General features: G+C 34.5%; 1 protein-coding gene and 1 long non-coding RNA gene across 2 annotated transcripts; both read left to right on the top strand.

The window, feature by feature from the left end:
- Positions 1-1283: 1283 nt before the first annotated feature.
- On the top strand, positions 1284-1752 carry LOC122602786. The gene is made up of 3 exons (XR_006324398.1): positions 1284-1332; positions 1407-1601; positions 1689-1752. It is a non-coding gene; the product is annotated as an uncharacterized LOC122602786 (long non-coding RNA).
- A 14051-nt stretch (positions 1753-15803) lies between these two features.
- Positions 15804-17447, top strand: LOC122604301 (ATP-dependent DNA helicase PIF1-like). Its single transcript, XM_043777188.1, has one exon. The coding sequence runs from the start codon at positions 15804-15806 to the stop codon at positions 17445-17447; it is 1644 nt and encodes a 547-aa protein (XP_043633123.1).
- The last annotated feature ends 1150 nt before the right edge of the window (positions 17448-18597 follow it).

Genomic DNA, 18597 nt, shown 5'->3' with positions numbered 1-18597 from the left:
TCAGAACAACCAACTACAATCGCCACCCACACCCACCAACTGGAACCGCCACCTGTGCCAGCCATCTCTCTTGACCGAACTCATAAGGATTATAAACTTCCATTTTCACCAAATGCTAACATGGTGAAGCTTGGTCAAGCGAGGAGCAGCTACATTCAGTGGCCTATGTCGTCAATTGGTGTTCAAAAGGTACCTCTTCTAACTATACATCTGAAAAAAGGTGTCAACGTAGCATTAACTAAGTTTTCAGTCATGTTCTAACTATACATATGAAAACAAACCACATCATTAGGTTTCAATAAAGCTAAAGAACACCTGATAGAATTCTCACATCTGAAAATTCAACCTACCCCTCGAACAGCCTTGCTACTGTAACTTTTTGGCAAACGAGAGCAATAATTGATTTTCAGGAGGATTTGATACCTATACTCAGCTGCACTCCCTCTACTGATGGAGGAAAAAAAAACTTAGTAATACAAGTTCTATTCTAGCATATAACTCAAATAAGCCATATAACACCCCCCCCCCCTTTTTTTTTATATATATATGACTAATGAATACATGTCAACCATAAGTTAAATAGATAAGATGAACAGATAAAGTTATGAAAAGTTAGATTATGTGTTTTGATGGTTATAAATTATAGGCAGTGCTTCAGATGAAGGGGCGGAGGTTATGAGGTAAATTTTTTGAGGAAATTAATTTGGGAGTTTTGGAATTACTTTTCATTCTAACCGTTTCCACTTCGATGTTAGTAAGTCCTGGTTTACATAAAAAACGGGTTATATTCGGGGGTTTTATTTAAATTTCTGAAGATAGGCCTTAATATGACTTAGTTTTATATAAAAAGCGTGTTCTATTTGGGGGTTGTATTTAGGGGGTCCTATTTAGATTTGTGTAGTAGTGAATTATTGTTTTGCTCGGCATACTTATTCTCAAAATATTATTTGTGTTCCTTGGATCTTCTTAATAGCCCCAGGTAGGAAACAAAGTTGCACCAATAGCTTGTCAACCACAACAGGGAAAAGCGGTTCAAGTCATTCCTAAGGAATTAGAACAAACTAGAAACAAAATTGCACCAAAAGAATGTGGTACGCGTAAGGCAATTGGAAAAGTGGTTCAAACCATTCCTGAGGAATTGGCTCTAAGACCATCTTATATGAAGAACTTTTATAAAAGCTTCGTGGAATGGGAGGACCCGGTGATGGTTGATGTCAACCCTAATATTTTCTTGAACAAAGAGCCTTTTGATTTTGGTATTCAACGCGATGATCTTTTGTTTTTATTGACAAATGAGTGGCTTGATTGTGGGATTATAACTTTTTATGCAATGTAAGTATTTTAATATTTTCCATATTCATTTAATTTGATTTAATTTCATATACTTACAGCTATCAATTTATTAGGTGCCTACATAATCGGTTGATGACTCGTCAAACAAATCAAGGCCGACTTAACCAATGTCTCTTTTTGAACCCGTACATGATTAATGATGATGCGTGTGCCAGCGATCCAGGAAATGTCATGACTTATCTGACTGATTCGATCACTCCTTACAAACCTAACAAGCATATTTATCTTATCATGCCTTATTTACAAATGTAAGTATTATATGTTATTAATACTTTGTTTATATATACAAATATGATGGTCATTTAGTATACTGATTTAGTTGTATGTTTTTTTAGGAAACATTGGTCACTATTGATTTTGGCACCTGGTAAAGGGTTGGGTTTCATTTTGGATTCCAAGAAAAAAGGAAAGACCCGCTTGAGCTATGAACTAACAAAAATGATCGATGTGTAAGATTTGTATTATCTGCTCATCATATACTATTGATTTGTATGTAAATATCTTAACACGAAACTGTTTATTTTAGGTGCATTGGAGATAGGTTCAATTGGACTGTTCTTGACGTATGTTCTCTTACCATGTTAACACACATATAAAAAGCTTGATGTATATGGTTGCATTTGTTTAACTTATAAATCTACATGCTTATAAATTTTAGTGCAACCAACAAGATAAACATTGGGAATGCGGGTACTACATAATGCGTTGGATGCATGAATTTGTGATTAACCCACATGACTTGTCAACATCAGTAAGTACTTGATATGTCTCGTTTTTCCCTTATGTGTGTCGGCGTGCTCAATAAATTGTGGCTATGCTTTTCATAGGTTCCTTGGCCGCGTAATACATATACTCAAAAGGAAATTGACAGCATTGTTGGTGAATGGGTTAGTCAATTTGCAAATTTTATAAACTAGGTATGATCTCCCTTTCTTGCTTTCTGCTTTTTGTGCTTGCAAGCCGAGCATTTTTTTTATTATATTCATTTTTTTTATTATATTCTTAGCTAATAATGGCTTTCTTTTGGTTGCAAAATTTTGACTAAATAGGTATAATGTCACTACTACCTTATATTGGTCATGTTATGTGTGATGACATCTTGATACTGGTTTTCTGAAATGTAGTTGGAAGAACAAGAGGTTTTCTGAAATGTTTTTGAAATGTACTTTATATGGTATGAAAAAGTACAAGAGGTTATTAGAAATTCATGTATAACTTGGGAAGTTGCATGTTAGTAGTTATGACATTCAATTGCTGAATTAAGCCACTTATTGGGAGAAATATCTCACTGCAAGTTTATAAATGGATTGCATGATAGTATCAAGAACCACAATGGCACAATACCATGTTTGCTTTTCATGTGAATGTATTTTGTATCAAATAACATACATCGTAATCGATTATTAATTTCATATTCATCAAATTGCAGGAACATTAGCGCGAGTAAAAGACTTCCACAAGAGGAATTAATGAGGTAAGGCTCATAAATCTTTTGGCCAATATCTTCGCTAAGTTATCCGTTCTTTTCTTAATTTATTGTTGTTCATATTCTTCAAATTTAGTTTTCTAGTATTTAGGACTGTGTAAAACCTGGGAAATCTTTTTAAAGTTCTTATATATCTAACCATCACTAGCATACACGGTTAGGTTCTGGGTTCCAGTTATAGCAAAAACCAGTTATAGGTTCTTTCCAGACTCGTTTCTGTACCCCATCCAGTTAGGTCCGGTCTGGTAAAGTGGTAAAGTGTATGTTTTCTTTCACTGCAATGAAATGACACTGTTTAGCTAAAGGCTTGAATTACAAGTCCAACATTTGAGGTTTGGGACAAACTAGTTTTAAACTGATACTGAAACGATAATTCTTTGTCCTGTTCTGTCCAGATAGTTTTAACCTCTTTGGTTTTGGTTCAGATTTATACGTTTGAACTTTTTGATCTTTCAGCAATAAAACATGACTTGAATCGACCTAATCATTAGTAATTTCTCACGTGGTTGACCTTTTTGAAGTAAAACATGATCACTTAAATGTACCTGGTTGCAATTGCCCCCTATAATTCATTAACTTGTCTTGTCCATATGTTCAGCGAGCATTTATACAAGCTCTGCTCTTTACCAAGTTTCAAATGAATTAGAGCATGAGTGAGCAAGTATGCTAGACAAGCTTTATACCTGACCTTGAACGTTATTGACGTCTTTGCCCATGGGAAGCTTTGAAGAGACGAAGGCTTGTAAATCTGAAAAATCATCTTCAGCTTCACCTCTGCCAGCATCCTCAAGTATAGCAAGATAAACTTTATTATGTGCCTATTGTTTTCTTTACTGGAGTAGTAGTTAGACTATCTTCTTTCTAATGTTCATATGCTTTACCACTGTAAATTTGAGGATTGGCTTTTAAATTTTGATTATAGATGTGTAAATAACAATTTTTTATGGTTAATAGTATATAAGTTTAATTGTCCAGTAGTGTGTTTGTTTCTATTTAGTTCCAAGCTTTATAGATATGTTATTGATATCTAAGATATACATATATATTATGGTACCACCATTCTGAAAATTGAGAAATCGTTTTAACTTTATATGGGAACATGTTTAATAAATAAAAATGGTGTCTTTAACTTACTAAAGAAACCAGTTTCTAATCAAAAAAGGGTTTGTATAAATTAGTAAGAAACGTATTTTACATATAAAAATGGTGTCTAAACCTTCTAAAGAAACCGGTTATTGGAGTTAAAAATGGTTTCTATCTTTTTGTAAGGAAACCACTTCTTAGTAAGAAAGAGGTCTCTATTGTTTTCATAGAAACCGGTTACTAAACAGGTCTCCATTAGAATCTGATAGAAACCCCCTTAATAGGAAGCGGTTGAAGAACTAGTTTCTAAACCCCCTTGAAACCGGATTCCTTTACAAGTTTCTATAGTAGTGAAAGCGTTTCGCCCAGGTTTATGAAACATTTTAATCATGATTTTAATAATTGCTATCAAATGTTTGGCTATATGTTTACATTCAATAACCATATGTATAGGTACAAGGTCTATGTACGTTTAGTCGATGATACTCGCTCTTCTACTTTTATTCTTTTTGACAACGACATAAAGAAGCTGATAACATTGAACCCACTGAATCTAAGTGGTGTTGTCGGTAATTCGGGTGAAAATATTCTTGAAGAGTTAGAAGATTTGGCTGGTCATAAAGCTCTGTTTGACTACACAGTATCAAAGTTTTGAAATCTTGATGAAGGAAAACATGAGTACACCGTGTCCAAACTAACCAAGGATAAAGAAGTCCTTGATGCCTTTAGAAAGGATAACGGCATAGAAGTGGTAATATCTAATGTTTATTGTTTTTTAGATCATTTAACTTACTTTTATATGATATCTAATGAAGACTCTAAAATTCTAAAATTTTAATTGAAGGAAAATATTAGTGAAGATGATTCTACGACTCCATCGCTTGAATCCGACGAATCTAATATCCATCCTATTGTTTTTACGGTATTGTTCTTATTACTCTGACCCATTAGAGCCCCTCTTAACTGTTACTCAACCTTACTGATATCAGCTGAAAATATGTTCCAAGTAATTCGTGTAAGTATTTACCCTTAAAGTAAATGACTAACGTGTAAACTCCATTATAGGATGCAACATCAGAATCCGAGGGTTCTCAGTCCAATCTGTCCGGTGAAAGTATTGCAACCAGCCCTTCCCGAAAACGCCTTTGCATTGATGTTGCTGCTGATGACATTGTTGATGCTTCTCCTACATGTACACGTCGTAAGCTGTTAAAACGTAACAAAGAAAAAAAACTGAATGTTAGCTGCTTCATGAATGAATCAGATAGTTAGCTGCCGCAAGAATGCCCATTTTTTAATTTTACATTTGTTTTTCATATTTTGGTTTCCCAATGAACATATTTCTATCGTACTCATTTATGGATACTGCATAATTTTAATTTGGCCACGTTTATTTTCTTCATATAATTTGTGTATCAACATTCAAAATTGGATGTCATTACTGATCGTGTGTGTATCAGCGTAATTCTGATACATGTTACTTTTCTTTATCATTCATGTGTGTATTAGTCTACTTTGTTTCTTAGACATTTGTGTCACCAATAAAATTGGATGTCGTTGGAATAGTAACAGGTATAGGCATAATAGGCATGATGGTATGCCATTTGTATCATGATAAAATATTGATGTATTATGTTGATTGTTAACCTAAACTTTGGATTAAAAGTGTCAAGTTAGAAAGTTTATAACCAAATAGGCGGTTATATGTGAAAAGTTGTGTCTGTACGTGAAAGGTAGTGTTGTGAAGGGTCGTGACTCTTAGATGTGTCTGTTGGTTGTCTATATAAGGAAACAACCACCACAATAAACAAGTGTCGATAGTTTGTATGTGTGAACAATTATGTGATATATTATAGCAAGTTTATTCATCAAAACATAGCACTGTTTATCAAATTAACTCTGCTAAACCCAACAATTGGCATCAGAGCCAACGGTTAATCGACCCAGGGAAGAAAGAAACCAACGATTCCTCTAAGTAACCGTTGATTTCAGAAGCAAGAAGAAAGAGAAAAACTGATTTCTGTTCGAAATCCATTGACCGAACCAAAAAACAAGAACAAAACAGAAATTGATTTTTCAGGCAAGCCTTTAATCAATCAGAGGGGAATTAAGAACGAGGGAAAACATACATGTTCGTTGATTTGGAATCACGAACCAGAAAAAGGAAGAAACCGTCGAGTAACCGTCATCGCCGGTGAAGAATTGAAAACCGTAACCACCGAACCACCCATTATCTTAATCGAAAGAAGAAGAAGAAGATCGTGAAGATCGTGTTGGTGACTATTAGGTGTTTTTGGTTTCGATAATAACCAGAGAAAGAAGCAAAAAGGGAAGTTGTTTTTTGATCCGAATTTGTGAGATCTGAAACAAAGGAGCGGCACACGTTTTGACTGCAACAAGGGGACACCAAAATTGAATAAGTTTCTCTACTTTGACTTTTATATTGAATAGGAGGATTTATAAAAGTTAATAGGTATAAAAAACAATTGTACATATCAATCGTTTTTTCCATATTTAAGATTTGTGTTGGAGATTTTATACAAAAACAAAAGTTTTTTCTTAAAATTTTAACACAAATAACATAAAGACACAAGTTTCTCTTAAAAATATAAAAGGAAGATTGTAAGGATAATTTTGCAAGTTATTTTTCAAATATTGGTTGTTAGTAAGATACGAAATTCCCTATTAGCAAGGAAAATTCCCGATTGATTAAAATAGCAAAGACCGAATCTTTTGAGATTCATAGTAAGACGAACGGATTTATTTTAAATTCGTTTAAGCAAGTGGCAAGTTAACCGAACCTTCGTGGTTCATATCAAGTTAAACCGAATCCTTAGGTTCATAGCAAGTTTCGAACCATAAGATTCAATAGCAAGTAGAACCCTTGATTTAATCTAACAAGCAAGTAGGATCATTGTGGTTCATTAGCAACAAAGGATCAATTATTTGGTCATAGCAAGCAAGTTAGGCCCTAATTAGCGACTTGGTTAGGAGCGCGAAGGTTGATTAGCAAGTTGGTCAACGTTCATACTGGGTAGCAAGTAGCCCAGAAAACAAGTCCATTGGGTAGCAAGTAGCCCAAACCGCAAGAAATTTGATCTTAGGATCAACAGCAAGAAGAATCAATTTTGATTCTAAGCAAGCAAGCAAGAGAAACTTTTCAGTTTCAAAGCAAGTAAGAACCGATCGTACGATTACAAGTAAGAAAGAAAGCAAGTAAGAAGGCAACAAGCATGACAACGGGAGAAACATCTACACCAACTCGAGAGCAAAACATAGCACTTCAATGCCCGAAACTGACGGAAACAAACTACACAACATGGGCAATCATGATGGAAACAATCTTAAAGGCTCATGGTTTGTTTGAAATAATTAGTACCGAAGATAATGTGGATGAGAAGAAAGAAAATATAACCAAGGCAATGGTCTTTCAAACATTGCCACAAGATGTCTTAATGCAAGTTGCGCAATACGAAAGTGCAAAGGAAGTATGGGATTTGATCAAAGTCAAGTATCTGGGTGCGGATCTAGTTCAAAAGGCACGACTACAAACCTTGAGGAGCGAACTAGAGACGCTAAGGATGAAGGCAAATGAAAAAGTAAGCGACTATGGAGGAAAGTTAAGTAGTATAAAATCCAAGTTTAAGGGCCTTGGTGAAACTTTGAAAGATAAGGTGCTAGTAAGGAAACTACTTAACTCTGTTCCGAAGAAGTTTCTACCTATCGTGGTCTATTGAACAATGTCAAGATTTAGACAAGATGTTGTTTGAAGAAGCCGTTGGAAGACTAATTGCTTTTGAAGAACGACTCAAAAGTCAAGACAAACATGAAGAAAATTATCAAGACAAACTTCTACTGGCAAATTCGAATAATCAAAGCTATGGTAGAGGACGTGGAAGAAACTTCAACAAAAACATAAGCAGCTATGGAAAAGGTACTAGTCGTGGAAGCATTGACAAAAGCAAGCTAAGGTGTTATGAATGTGGTGATCATGGACATTTCGTGAAAGAATGCACGAAGTGGAAAGACAAGGAGAAAGAGAAGGAGCAAGAAGCACTTCTTATCTCAGAAGACTAAGAACCATCATTACTGTAAAGCAAGACAAAGCAAGTTGAAGACCCACCTTAAACCAAAGTTTAGTTTAAGGGGGGGGGGTGTTGATTGTTAACCTAAACTTTGGGTTAAAAGTGTCAAGTTAGAAAGTTTATAACCAAATAGGAGCGGTTATATGTGAAAAGTTGTGTCTGTACTTGAAAGGTAGCGTTGTGAAGGGTCGTGACTCTTAGATGTGTCTGTTGGTTGTCTATATAAGGAAACAACCACCACAATAAACAAGTGTCGATAGTTTGTATGTGTAAACAATTCTGTGATATATTATAGCAAGTTTATTCATCAAAACATAGCACTGTTTATCAAATTAACCCTGTTAAACCCAACATATTAGAGGTGCAAAAAGATGGCATATATGCAGAATTGCAGAGTCCAAAATGCTTTGAATTTTAATTTTTTGGTTACCGTCATTTGATGAAAAGTGAAACCAAAATACCTGAGTGTAATAGAGCATATGAATATATTGCATACCTGTACAGAAATCATATTAGCTGCTCATGAATGGAAGAGATTCAAATATGCCCATTATTTATTATCAATAATCTGTCATTTATTATTTGGATATTGTTTTAAACAATTACTATTTCACTGCAATTGTTTCATGACATTTGTTTTTGATTTTGGTTTCCCAATAAACCAAGGTTTGAACCATGAGCATTTCATTGGAAATGTATTTTTACCCGTTCAGCATGTTCTACCTCCCGGTTAATAGTCATGTTTTGGTTAGCCAATTTAATCTTAATGTCATTTGTTCCACACGTCTAAGACATAGTCACACATCTAAATAGAGCTCCACTGTCCACATGCATTATGTGTCACATACATACATGGATTTGTGAATATGTATAATATATGATGAAAAAAATCAAATAAGAGCCATAAACGTCTGTTACTAAGAGGGACAATACTCTGTTACTATTGTTGTTTATTTGACTTTTCAATTGTCATAGATCATGGTTACCATTACAACTTAAAAAATATATCGAATTCACCTCATTTTGCTGTATTAAAAAGAAAGCTCTTCAGAACCCAACTAACCAGACCCACACTAAAAAATACCACTTTTGACAACATCCGTTTAACCAAATACATAGCCCGCACTTCAAGATTTCTGGCATGCGAGAAATAGAATCAGCTAAAAGGTCAATCTCCGGGTGTTTTTTTTTTCGATCTGCAGGCAAATGCTACTTCAGGAATCGGTGTTGCTAACCATTGCAAAGACGCGTTCTTGGAACTGCAACCTTATATTTTGACGTTGGATAATCCCTCGGATGGGTATATGTCAATCTCATTCTCGGTATTCTTTTTCACTATATTCCGTACTAAACTTTTTATAAAGTTTGCTTGCAACAAAGCGTATATAGGTGTGGTTGGCTCTTTTTCCTGTTTTTGGATGGTGCATTGACTTTTTCCAATGATTTAAGTTTCAATTTGCATCCACACCTTGATGACTATGTCTCATTATATATGTTTAAAGAAAGAAATTAACAATTATAGTGATGAATTTTTTTAATAATGTTAATCCTCTTAGTAATCTAATCTTAACTTTTAACTTAGATATATCTATTATTAGTGTGTTCCTTACCACCAATGGCACCTGAAGTCAACACTTACATTGGCATTCCAGTCCTTGTGGTTTTTTATTTGCTAATGAAAAATGTACTTCACAATTAGCTCCATTGTCTCCCCCGACCCCTTTCCATGTACTCCATCTTATAGGCCATTTTCAACTCCCGAAGAAATATATGTGACAAGACAATAATTAACCAACCATTCTGAACCTCATGGAAACGTGCTTTTACCCCGGTTTGGATCACGTCGTGTTCTTCATGTTTCTTTCCCTTGGCTGCAGACGATTTTTTTAACAAAAACAACATTGTGTTTGCCAACAGACTTGGGTTTCTCTGTAGGGTTTTTATTTCTCTTTGTTTTTTCTATATAAATATTAATCACATATTTTAGTATTTACTAAACACCCATAAATAATAACAATGGATCGATATACATAAATAATTCTTGACGACGGCTGGTGTGGGACGGATTGATGGAAACATGCACTTTTTGGATGTTGCCAAAAATAAGCATAATGATTAATACTTTGGTAACTTTATCATGGTAACTAAAGTACAACATATATAGTAACACTTTTCTTAAATCGTTTAACAGCTACCATTATGGTTACTATATTGATATGAATATGTGTCTAATTAGTGTATAGAAAGTTTCCTTTAATTATGAAGTTGGCAAAACATAATATGAGGGTATTAGATATATATAGAGTATTATATAAATATGATGATATATTCCATACGACCCACCCCTCATTATTCATTCGATCCTCATCTTAACTAAACATACACATATACAATTGCTAAGAGCCTAAGACAATCAGCAATACCACTAACCAAAGCATTAAAAGCCAAATTTTATACTTACAATTTGAGCCTAATACTCTCTTCTCACTAATCTTCTATTTTTTTAAATATATTTAATCTATTATCTATATATGACCGACCCCTTTTATTATTTTTAATTAGAAAAACTTTATTATTTTTATCTATATCTATAAATAAATACATATAAACCCAAAAAACCCCAAATAACTATCGCACAAAAAATTCAATTGCACAAAAAGAAATTTACGTTCTAATTTTTTTCGTTCAGAAGAAAAAAGCATTCGACTATTGTTCTTCTATCAAGGTAAGTTGGACTACCATGGTTTTTCTAATTCATATTATAATTTCATAATCATTATTATAAACTTGAGTCTTGGTATGGTTTTTTGTAAGTTTATATGGAAGTTCGACTTTATAGGTTGGACTACCATGGTTTCTTTAATTCATATTATAATTTCATATTAATCAATATTATGAACTTGAGTCTTTGTATCCTTATCTTAAATAAACATACACACGTAATGTTCAAAACAACACAATTTGAACATTCATCTATTCTAGCTACTGTGAAGAAGATTTCGGTCTAAAATCATATTTAACAAAACGAGACAAGTGGGCTGGCACTTTTGAAGGTGTAGCAAACAGAACGACCCCAAGAAACGATTGCCCAGGTAAACACATAATTATGGATGTGCAAAATCTCTTTAACTTAATTAGTCATTAGCTCTAAGTTTTTTAAAACTAACTTGATTTCATATGCATTACAGTTACATTGCCAGACCCCCAAATAATGTGAGAGGATGAGCCAGATGAGAACGAAAAACTAAGTGAGTTTCAACGAGAGTTAGTCCAACTAGGTGTTGTCTTGAAAGGAGACCATAAGAAAGACACATTCAATCCTCAGAAATTAGTTGAGAACATGACTGTAACCGAAGGTGCAACTTATGTGGAACATGCGTTCAAATTTTTTATGGCTCAAAAAAGAGGACGACCCAAACAAGTTTAAAACCAAAATCATATTGATGCTGATACTGAAACTCACACACATAATGTTCGACCAAGGATATTAGCACCCGGTATATTTAAAATTAATATATTATATATTCATTGTTTTCGGATTATATTATAGCTAACTATGTGTTTAGTAATGTACTTTTATGTTGATCATATGCAGAAAATTCCACTGTTAGTTTAAGAACAAAGAATGCAAGAAGGAATAGGAAAATTATTCTGGACCAAAAAAGAAACCCAACAAAAAACATTCCAAAAATCGATCAAAGGATTATATGGGCTAATGCAAGAAAGCTAAGGAAACACATTCTTGATCAAAAAAGGAGTCGAAACAAATACAATCCAAAGCAATCTCCTGTTGTGTTAGATCATAAAACTAACTTGGTTCAAAGGGTTTTAACTAAAGGTATTAATTTAAATTGATATCATGCTTTTCTTATGTCTGAATTTTTCTGTCATACACAAATTTAAATCAACAATTCTTAGACGATACTCAATAATCATACTAAAACATGCAACAACATCTCAATTTCTACTATAATTTACTTTTATTTTCTACATACGTAGCAATTTCTCTAGATAAAATAAGAGCAGCTAATGCAAGAAAGTTAAGGAAGGACATTCTTGATCAAAGAAGGAGCCAAGCCAAAATCTTTCCCAAGCAAACTGATGTGACTATGGGTACAGTAACTACCATACGTCGAGGTCAACCAAGTGTATTATGTAACGGTAATGTTCTATAATTGTACGATAACCAATTTTTGCTCACTGTTTTTTTGACAAACAGACTTTGACAAAATCATCGTATTGTAGCTGCTGTTCAACAATACAACCCAAACAATACTACCACTCCATGTATTTTGACTCAAACGAAAACCAACTTCTATAAAGGATCATGCTCTACAAGACCAACACATGACGATCAAGCCGAAAATGGTATAATTATGTTAATAAATATTCAATAATTGTGTTTTTATTTAAATTTATAAGAGTAACTTTTATATGATTAATGATAATAATTGACCAATATATTGCATACCTGTACAGATAATCATATAGCTCGCACATGCAATCCGCCAATTTTTCCAACCACCGAGCATGATAATGCTTATGACAATAACTCTGATTTTGTTGAGGACATTGATAACGATGATGATGATATATCACCCACTTCAGAAGGTAATCAGTTAGTGTAAATTGTTTTATATATAATAATAATATTTTCATTTGTTGATTTCATAGAGTATCTAGATCATGGAGATCCCACATATAAGTGTTCAATGTGTGGAGCGTATATGTGGTACGATGAGACACTTAGGGGTAAGAATCACAAAGGTCCCAAAAATGCATATTCATCATGTTGTCGTCGTGGTAAAGTACAGCTTCCAAATGTTGCAAAACAACCTCCTCAACTTTTAGTTGATCTGCTTGATAATAAGCATCCGCATAGCGCCAACTTCATTGAAAATATTCATGCTTACAACATGATGTTCCCTTTTACATCAATGGGTGGTAAGGTTGACCATTCCGTCAACAGTGGAAACGGACCATATTGCTTTAGAATACATGGACAGAACTTCCATCGTCTAGGGACCCTACTCCCTGAAGAAGGATATATACCAAGGTTTGGTCAGTTGTATATATTTGATAAGGCAAACGAGTTAGCAAATCGGAAAACTGCTTTAAGGTAACAAAAATATATATATGTTTTTTACCTGTTTCTTATTGCATAATAATTTGTTTCTAAAGTAAAGATTATTTTAATAACTTCTGAATCTGATCTTCTATAACAGTTCCAAGCATGGTTCCACAACACTCACAACGAAGAACTCGAAACTAATTGACTCACTTATACTGCAACTTCAAGCTCTACTTGATGAGCATAATCCTTTAGTGAAGCAATATAGGATGGCCAGAGAGAGATTTGAAGAAGACAACCAACAGAATTTTTCATTACGACTTATCGGTCGTAGGACCAGAGATGGTAGGCAGTATGATTTACCTATTGCAGATGAGGTTGCTGCTTTAATTGTCGGTGATATTGGAACGACCTTTGACGAAAGAGACATCATTATTCAAAAAGATAGCGGACAACTTAGACGGATAAGTGAGTTACATCCATTATACCTGCCCATGCAATATCCTTTATTGATGCCATATGCTGAGGACGGTTACCGGACCGATATACCCCATAGAGAGGTGGAAGATGTCGGTAGTCACATCAAGACTAAATCGCGAGTGTCAATGCGTGAATATTATGCATACAAAATTCAGGAAAGAGAACGGATTTTCTTTATTACTAAATGCTAGAAAACTCGATCAGCAGTATATGGTCGATGTATATACCATGATTGAGGCAGAAAGATTATCATACTTTCGTAAGCAGCAGAAAAAATTTAGAGGTTCTAAGTTATCTACTATACAGGAGGCTGTAAAGAATGGAAATACAGACGGTTCAAGTGTCGGTAAACGCATAGTCTTACCATCATCTTTTACAAGTACATGAAACTATGCTTCTTTTCCAATTAAATTAACTTTTGATTTAACTTATGTCGACATTTTATAAATAAGTGTCTAATTTTTCCAACAAAATTTACACCAGAATATATTTCAATCCTTGCTTATTTCAAAGTAAACGAATAACTTTAATAAGTAAAATTGTAAATTGTTTGTTTTTTTCCAGGGAGCCAACGATACATGGTCCAAAACTATCTAGATGCAATGGCTTTGGTTAAAGCCTTTGGGTATCCTGATCTGTTTTTGACATTTACATGTAGCCCAAATGGCCTGAAATTCAAAGATATCTTAAAAATACTAAACTGAAACCAGAAGACAAGGCGACATATATCGCAAGGATGTTCAAAATTAAGCTCGACCAGTTTATCAAAGACATACATAAGGAACATATTTTTGGCCAAACACAAGCAAGTAAGATATGAATATCAATTAAAACATTTATACGATTTCTTTTCTACATAATGTATATTTAATCCAAAATACATATCATATTACAATGCACTCACAAACATCTTCTTAACGACACAGTTGTATACACCGTCGAATTCTAGAAGCGGGGACTTCCCCACAGTCATATATGTGTTTTCCTGGAACAACAATGCAAATTATCAACTGCAGAAGACATTGATAAGGTAATTTGCGCAGAGCTGCCTGATGAAAAGGAAGACCCTAAGTTGTTCCGCCTGGTGACTCAGTTCATGATGCATGGTCCTTGTGGCAAATCTAACAAAAAGGCTCCATGCACAGTTAAAGGAAATTGCACCAAACACTTCCCGAAAGATTACAACGATAAAACAAAGATTGATGATGATGGTTTCCCAATTTACAGAAGACGGGAAGATGGGAGAGAATGCATCAAAGGAAAAATACCTTTGGACAATCTATATGTTATGTTGTTGCTTACAACCCTTTTCTATTGAAGAGATACGAGGCACACATAAATATAGAGTGGTGTAACCAAATTGGATCTATAAAATATCTGTTTAAATACATCACCAAAGGAAATGATAGGGCTACCCTTGCCGTCACCACAGGAGATGTCGATGAGATAGACTACTACTATGACTGTCGGTACATATCTGCATGTGAGTCTGTATGGAGAATTTTTGCTTTCGATATTCATTACCGAAAGCCAGCTGTTATGAGACTTCCTTATTACTGTGAGGGAGAACAGAGTGTTACATGGGATGAAGAAGTTACCCTTGATGAAGTAGCAACTAAACCGTTAGTGAATGTATAAATATTTTTGGGTTGGTTTGAATGCAACAAAAGATATGATCTTGCCCGTACACTGTCATATGTTCAGCTACCTGAACATTTTGTATGGGATGCTCAAAAATACAAATGGAAACCAAGATGAGGGCCTAAGAGTATTAGGAGACTACATCATTGTTCACCATCAGCAGGCCCTCTTTATTACCTGAGAATTCTCTTAAACAAGGTCAAGGGACCAGAAAGTTATAAAGATATAAAAACGGTTAATGGCAAGTACCACGAAGAGTACAAAGATTCTTGCTATGCTCTTGGATTACTCGATGATGATAGGGAATACATTGATGCTATTAAAGAAGCAAGTCAGTATGCATCGGGAACATATTTCAGAACTTTATTCACTACCATGATCGTCACAGATTGCTTAACAAGACCTCATATGGTATGGTTTGCAACTAAAGATATCCTTATTGAAGGGATTCTTCACAATCAACGTATTATACACAAATGGCCAGGTTTTGTATACTTCTTTATTTGAATATTCTCATGAACGTCAAATATATCATTTATATTTCATGGTGCTTAATTATATGTCGATAAACTTTAATGGAATTTTATTCCCTACACACGCAGAGATGATACTTGATGTCGATCAACTTCAAAACTTAGCTTTGAAACAGATAGAAATGATACTACAAGCCAACGGGATGTCATTGAAAAACTTTGGAAGCATGCCTTTACCCACAAACACTGATCTTTTTGAAGGATCTACAAACCGCCTCATGCAAGACGAACTTTCTTACAGTAAGTCCACAATGACGGCTGAGCACAACAGGTTGTGTACTTCTCTAACGGCCGAACAGAAGCAGGTTTACGATACCATTCTATCTTTCGTTGCGGCAAACAGTGGGGGTGTATACTTTTTATACGGATACGGCGACACCGGTAAAACCTTTGTTTGGAAAACTCTGTCTGCTACTTTAAGATTCAAAAGAAAAATCGTTCTCAACGTAGCTTCAAGTGGCATTGCTTCACTGTTGCTAAATGGTGGAAGAACGGCTCATTCGAGATTTGCCATTCCAATAAACATCAACGAAGATTCCATTTGTCACATATTGCCAGATAGTTGGTTGGCTGAGTTAGTGAAAGAAACAAGCTTAATTATATGGGATGAAGCTCCCATCATTCATAGACACTCTTTCGAGTCTCTTGATAGAACATTTAGAGACATACTGAAAACCGACAAGCCATTTGGTGGAAAAGTTATTGTTTTTGGTGGTGATTTATGGCAGATTCTTCCTATTGTACCCGGTGGTTCCAGAAGTGAAATTGTCAACGCTTCACTCAAATCTTCGTATATTTGGGACTTTAGTACAATTCTCAGACTTACATTTAATATGAGACTACAACAAGGCTCAAATACAAGACAACAACAAGAAATAAAAGAATTTGCTGAATGGCTTCTAAAAGTTGGCGATGGAAAGCTTTCTGAACCAAACGACGGGGAGGTAGAAATAGAAATCCCAGACGACCTCCTAATCAAATCTACCCATGATCCGTTGAGTGACATAATTGAATGCATATATCCTGAGTATGTTGCTAGGTTGTATGAACCAAAATACTTTGAAGACAGGGCGATCCTTGCACCAACACACGAAACGGTCAATCTGATTAATGACACGATGTTGGCAACACTTACGGGTGAAGAGAGGGAATACCTTAGTTCGGATTCAATCTCTCAGTCAGATTTAAACCCAAACATGAGTCCAGATTTATACTCTCTAGACTTTCTAAATAAAATAAAGATGTCAGGCCTTCCAAATCATAAACTGACTCTCAAAGTGGGTACCCCTGTCATGTTGCTCAGGAATATTGATCAGCAACAAGGTCTTTGTAACGGTACGCGATTACAAGTTAAAAGACTTTGTGAACATGTTATCGAGGCAGAAGTTATTTTAGGCAGTCATGTCGGGCACATAACATATTTACCATGTATGAAAATGACAAGTTCAAATAAGAAAATGCCTTTCCAATTTCAACGAAGACAGTTCCCTCTTTCCATTTGTTTCGCAATGACTATTAACAAAAGCCAGGGGCAGTCGTTGGAAAACGTGGGCCTTTATTTACCTAAGCCAGTTTTCACTCATGGCCAACTATACGTTGCAATGTCGAGGGTTAAAAGCAGGAAAGGATTGAAAATCCTTATTTGTGACGAAGATGGACGCCCAACCAATCGTACAATCAACGTCGTTTACAAAGAAGTTCTTCAAAACCTGTGACAATTTTAACTCCAATAACTCATTTACTTATCTACTTAATAAAGTTGAGTTCTATTTTTTTAAGCTTTGATTAATATATTTTGAGACTATCCGTCCAATGGACGGGTTTAAACACTAGTATATATATATATATGTTATTACGAGAACTAAAGAAAGGTCGAGAACTAGGAGAACTAATTAGGTCCATTAGATTAAGTTAATCAAAGGCTGAAAAAAGACAGTGGCATTAGTGTAAATATATGCATCATTTTAAAAGGTGGGGACGTACGAAAGGGCATAATAGGTATAAAAAAAATACATCAACATAAGACTTTGTTAAAAATAAAAATAAAAAATACCACACATATTTATCACTATTTCGACCGCTACAAAATCTCTAAACACACATATGAAGATTGAGTTTGATTACATTAATAAAAAATATACAATACGAGGATCTAGTAATCGACGATTTTCAGTATATGAATTGAAGGTTATTACCGCATAAAGATGAAAAGAGGTATTTTTTAAAATTTAAGTTGCCCCTTTACTCTGTTTAGTACGAGTATATAATTTACCTAATTTAGGTATTTTTTTTTATCTGGTTATTGCTTTATTGGTTTTGTTGTAAGGAAGAGTCAAAGTGACAGAATAAGAATGATGACATTCTCTAGCATGTTTACTAACAGGGGATGTACACATGTTCTTGAAGTTGAGCATTGGTGTTGTTCGGATATGATCACATATGTGTTTCGTTGTATATATGTGATATATTTTTTGATTTGCGAAGTGTGGATTTATCTAGTTCTTTTTTTTTTGTTGTAAACTAATTCAATGTACATATGTGATCGAGGTTGCGCAATTGTATTTCTATGTTTTAAAGGTGATATTTGTTTTCGGACACATGTGTGGTTCGGTGTACTTTTTTGTTCTAAACTAATTCAATGTACACGTTTGATCGAAGTTGCGCGATTGTGTTTTTATGTGTTAAAGGTGATAGTTTACGGTCACATATATGGTTCGTTGTACATATGTGTTATTCTTTTTTCATGCGAAGCGTGGATTTGTGTACATGTTTTTGGTTGTAGACAAAGGTATATAGTAAAAAACTATGCAAAATCATAATTAACACATGATCTCGTGTCAAATTAACTTGCAGCTGATCTCGTGT

Source organism: Erigeron canadensis, chromosome 6, assembly GCF_010389155.1.
Source record: "Erigeron canadensis isolate Cc75 chromosome 6, C_canadensis_v1, whole genome shotgun sequence".
Classification (NCBI taxonomy): Eukaryota; Viridiplantae; Streptophyta; class Magnoliopsida; order Asterales; family Asteraceae; genus Erigeron; species Erigeron canadensis.
This window is presented reverse-complemented; position numbering and strand designations above follow the sequence as displayed.

Bases quoted from the DNA above. Each gene is read 5' to 3' on its own strand.
- LOC122604301 (XM_043777188.1), top strand. From the start codon at position 15,804: ATGATACTTGATGTCGATCAACTTCAAAACTTAGCTTTGAAACAGATA.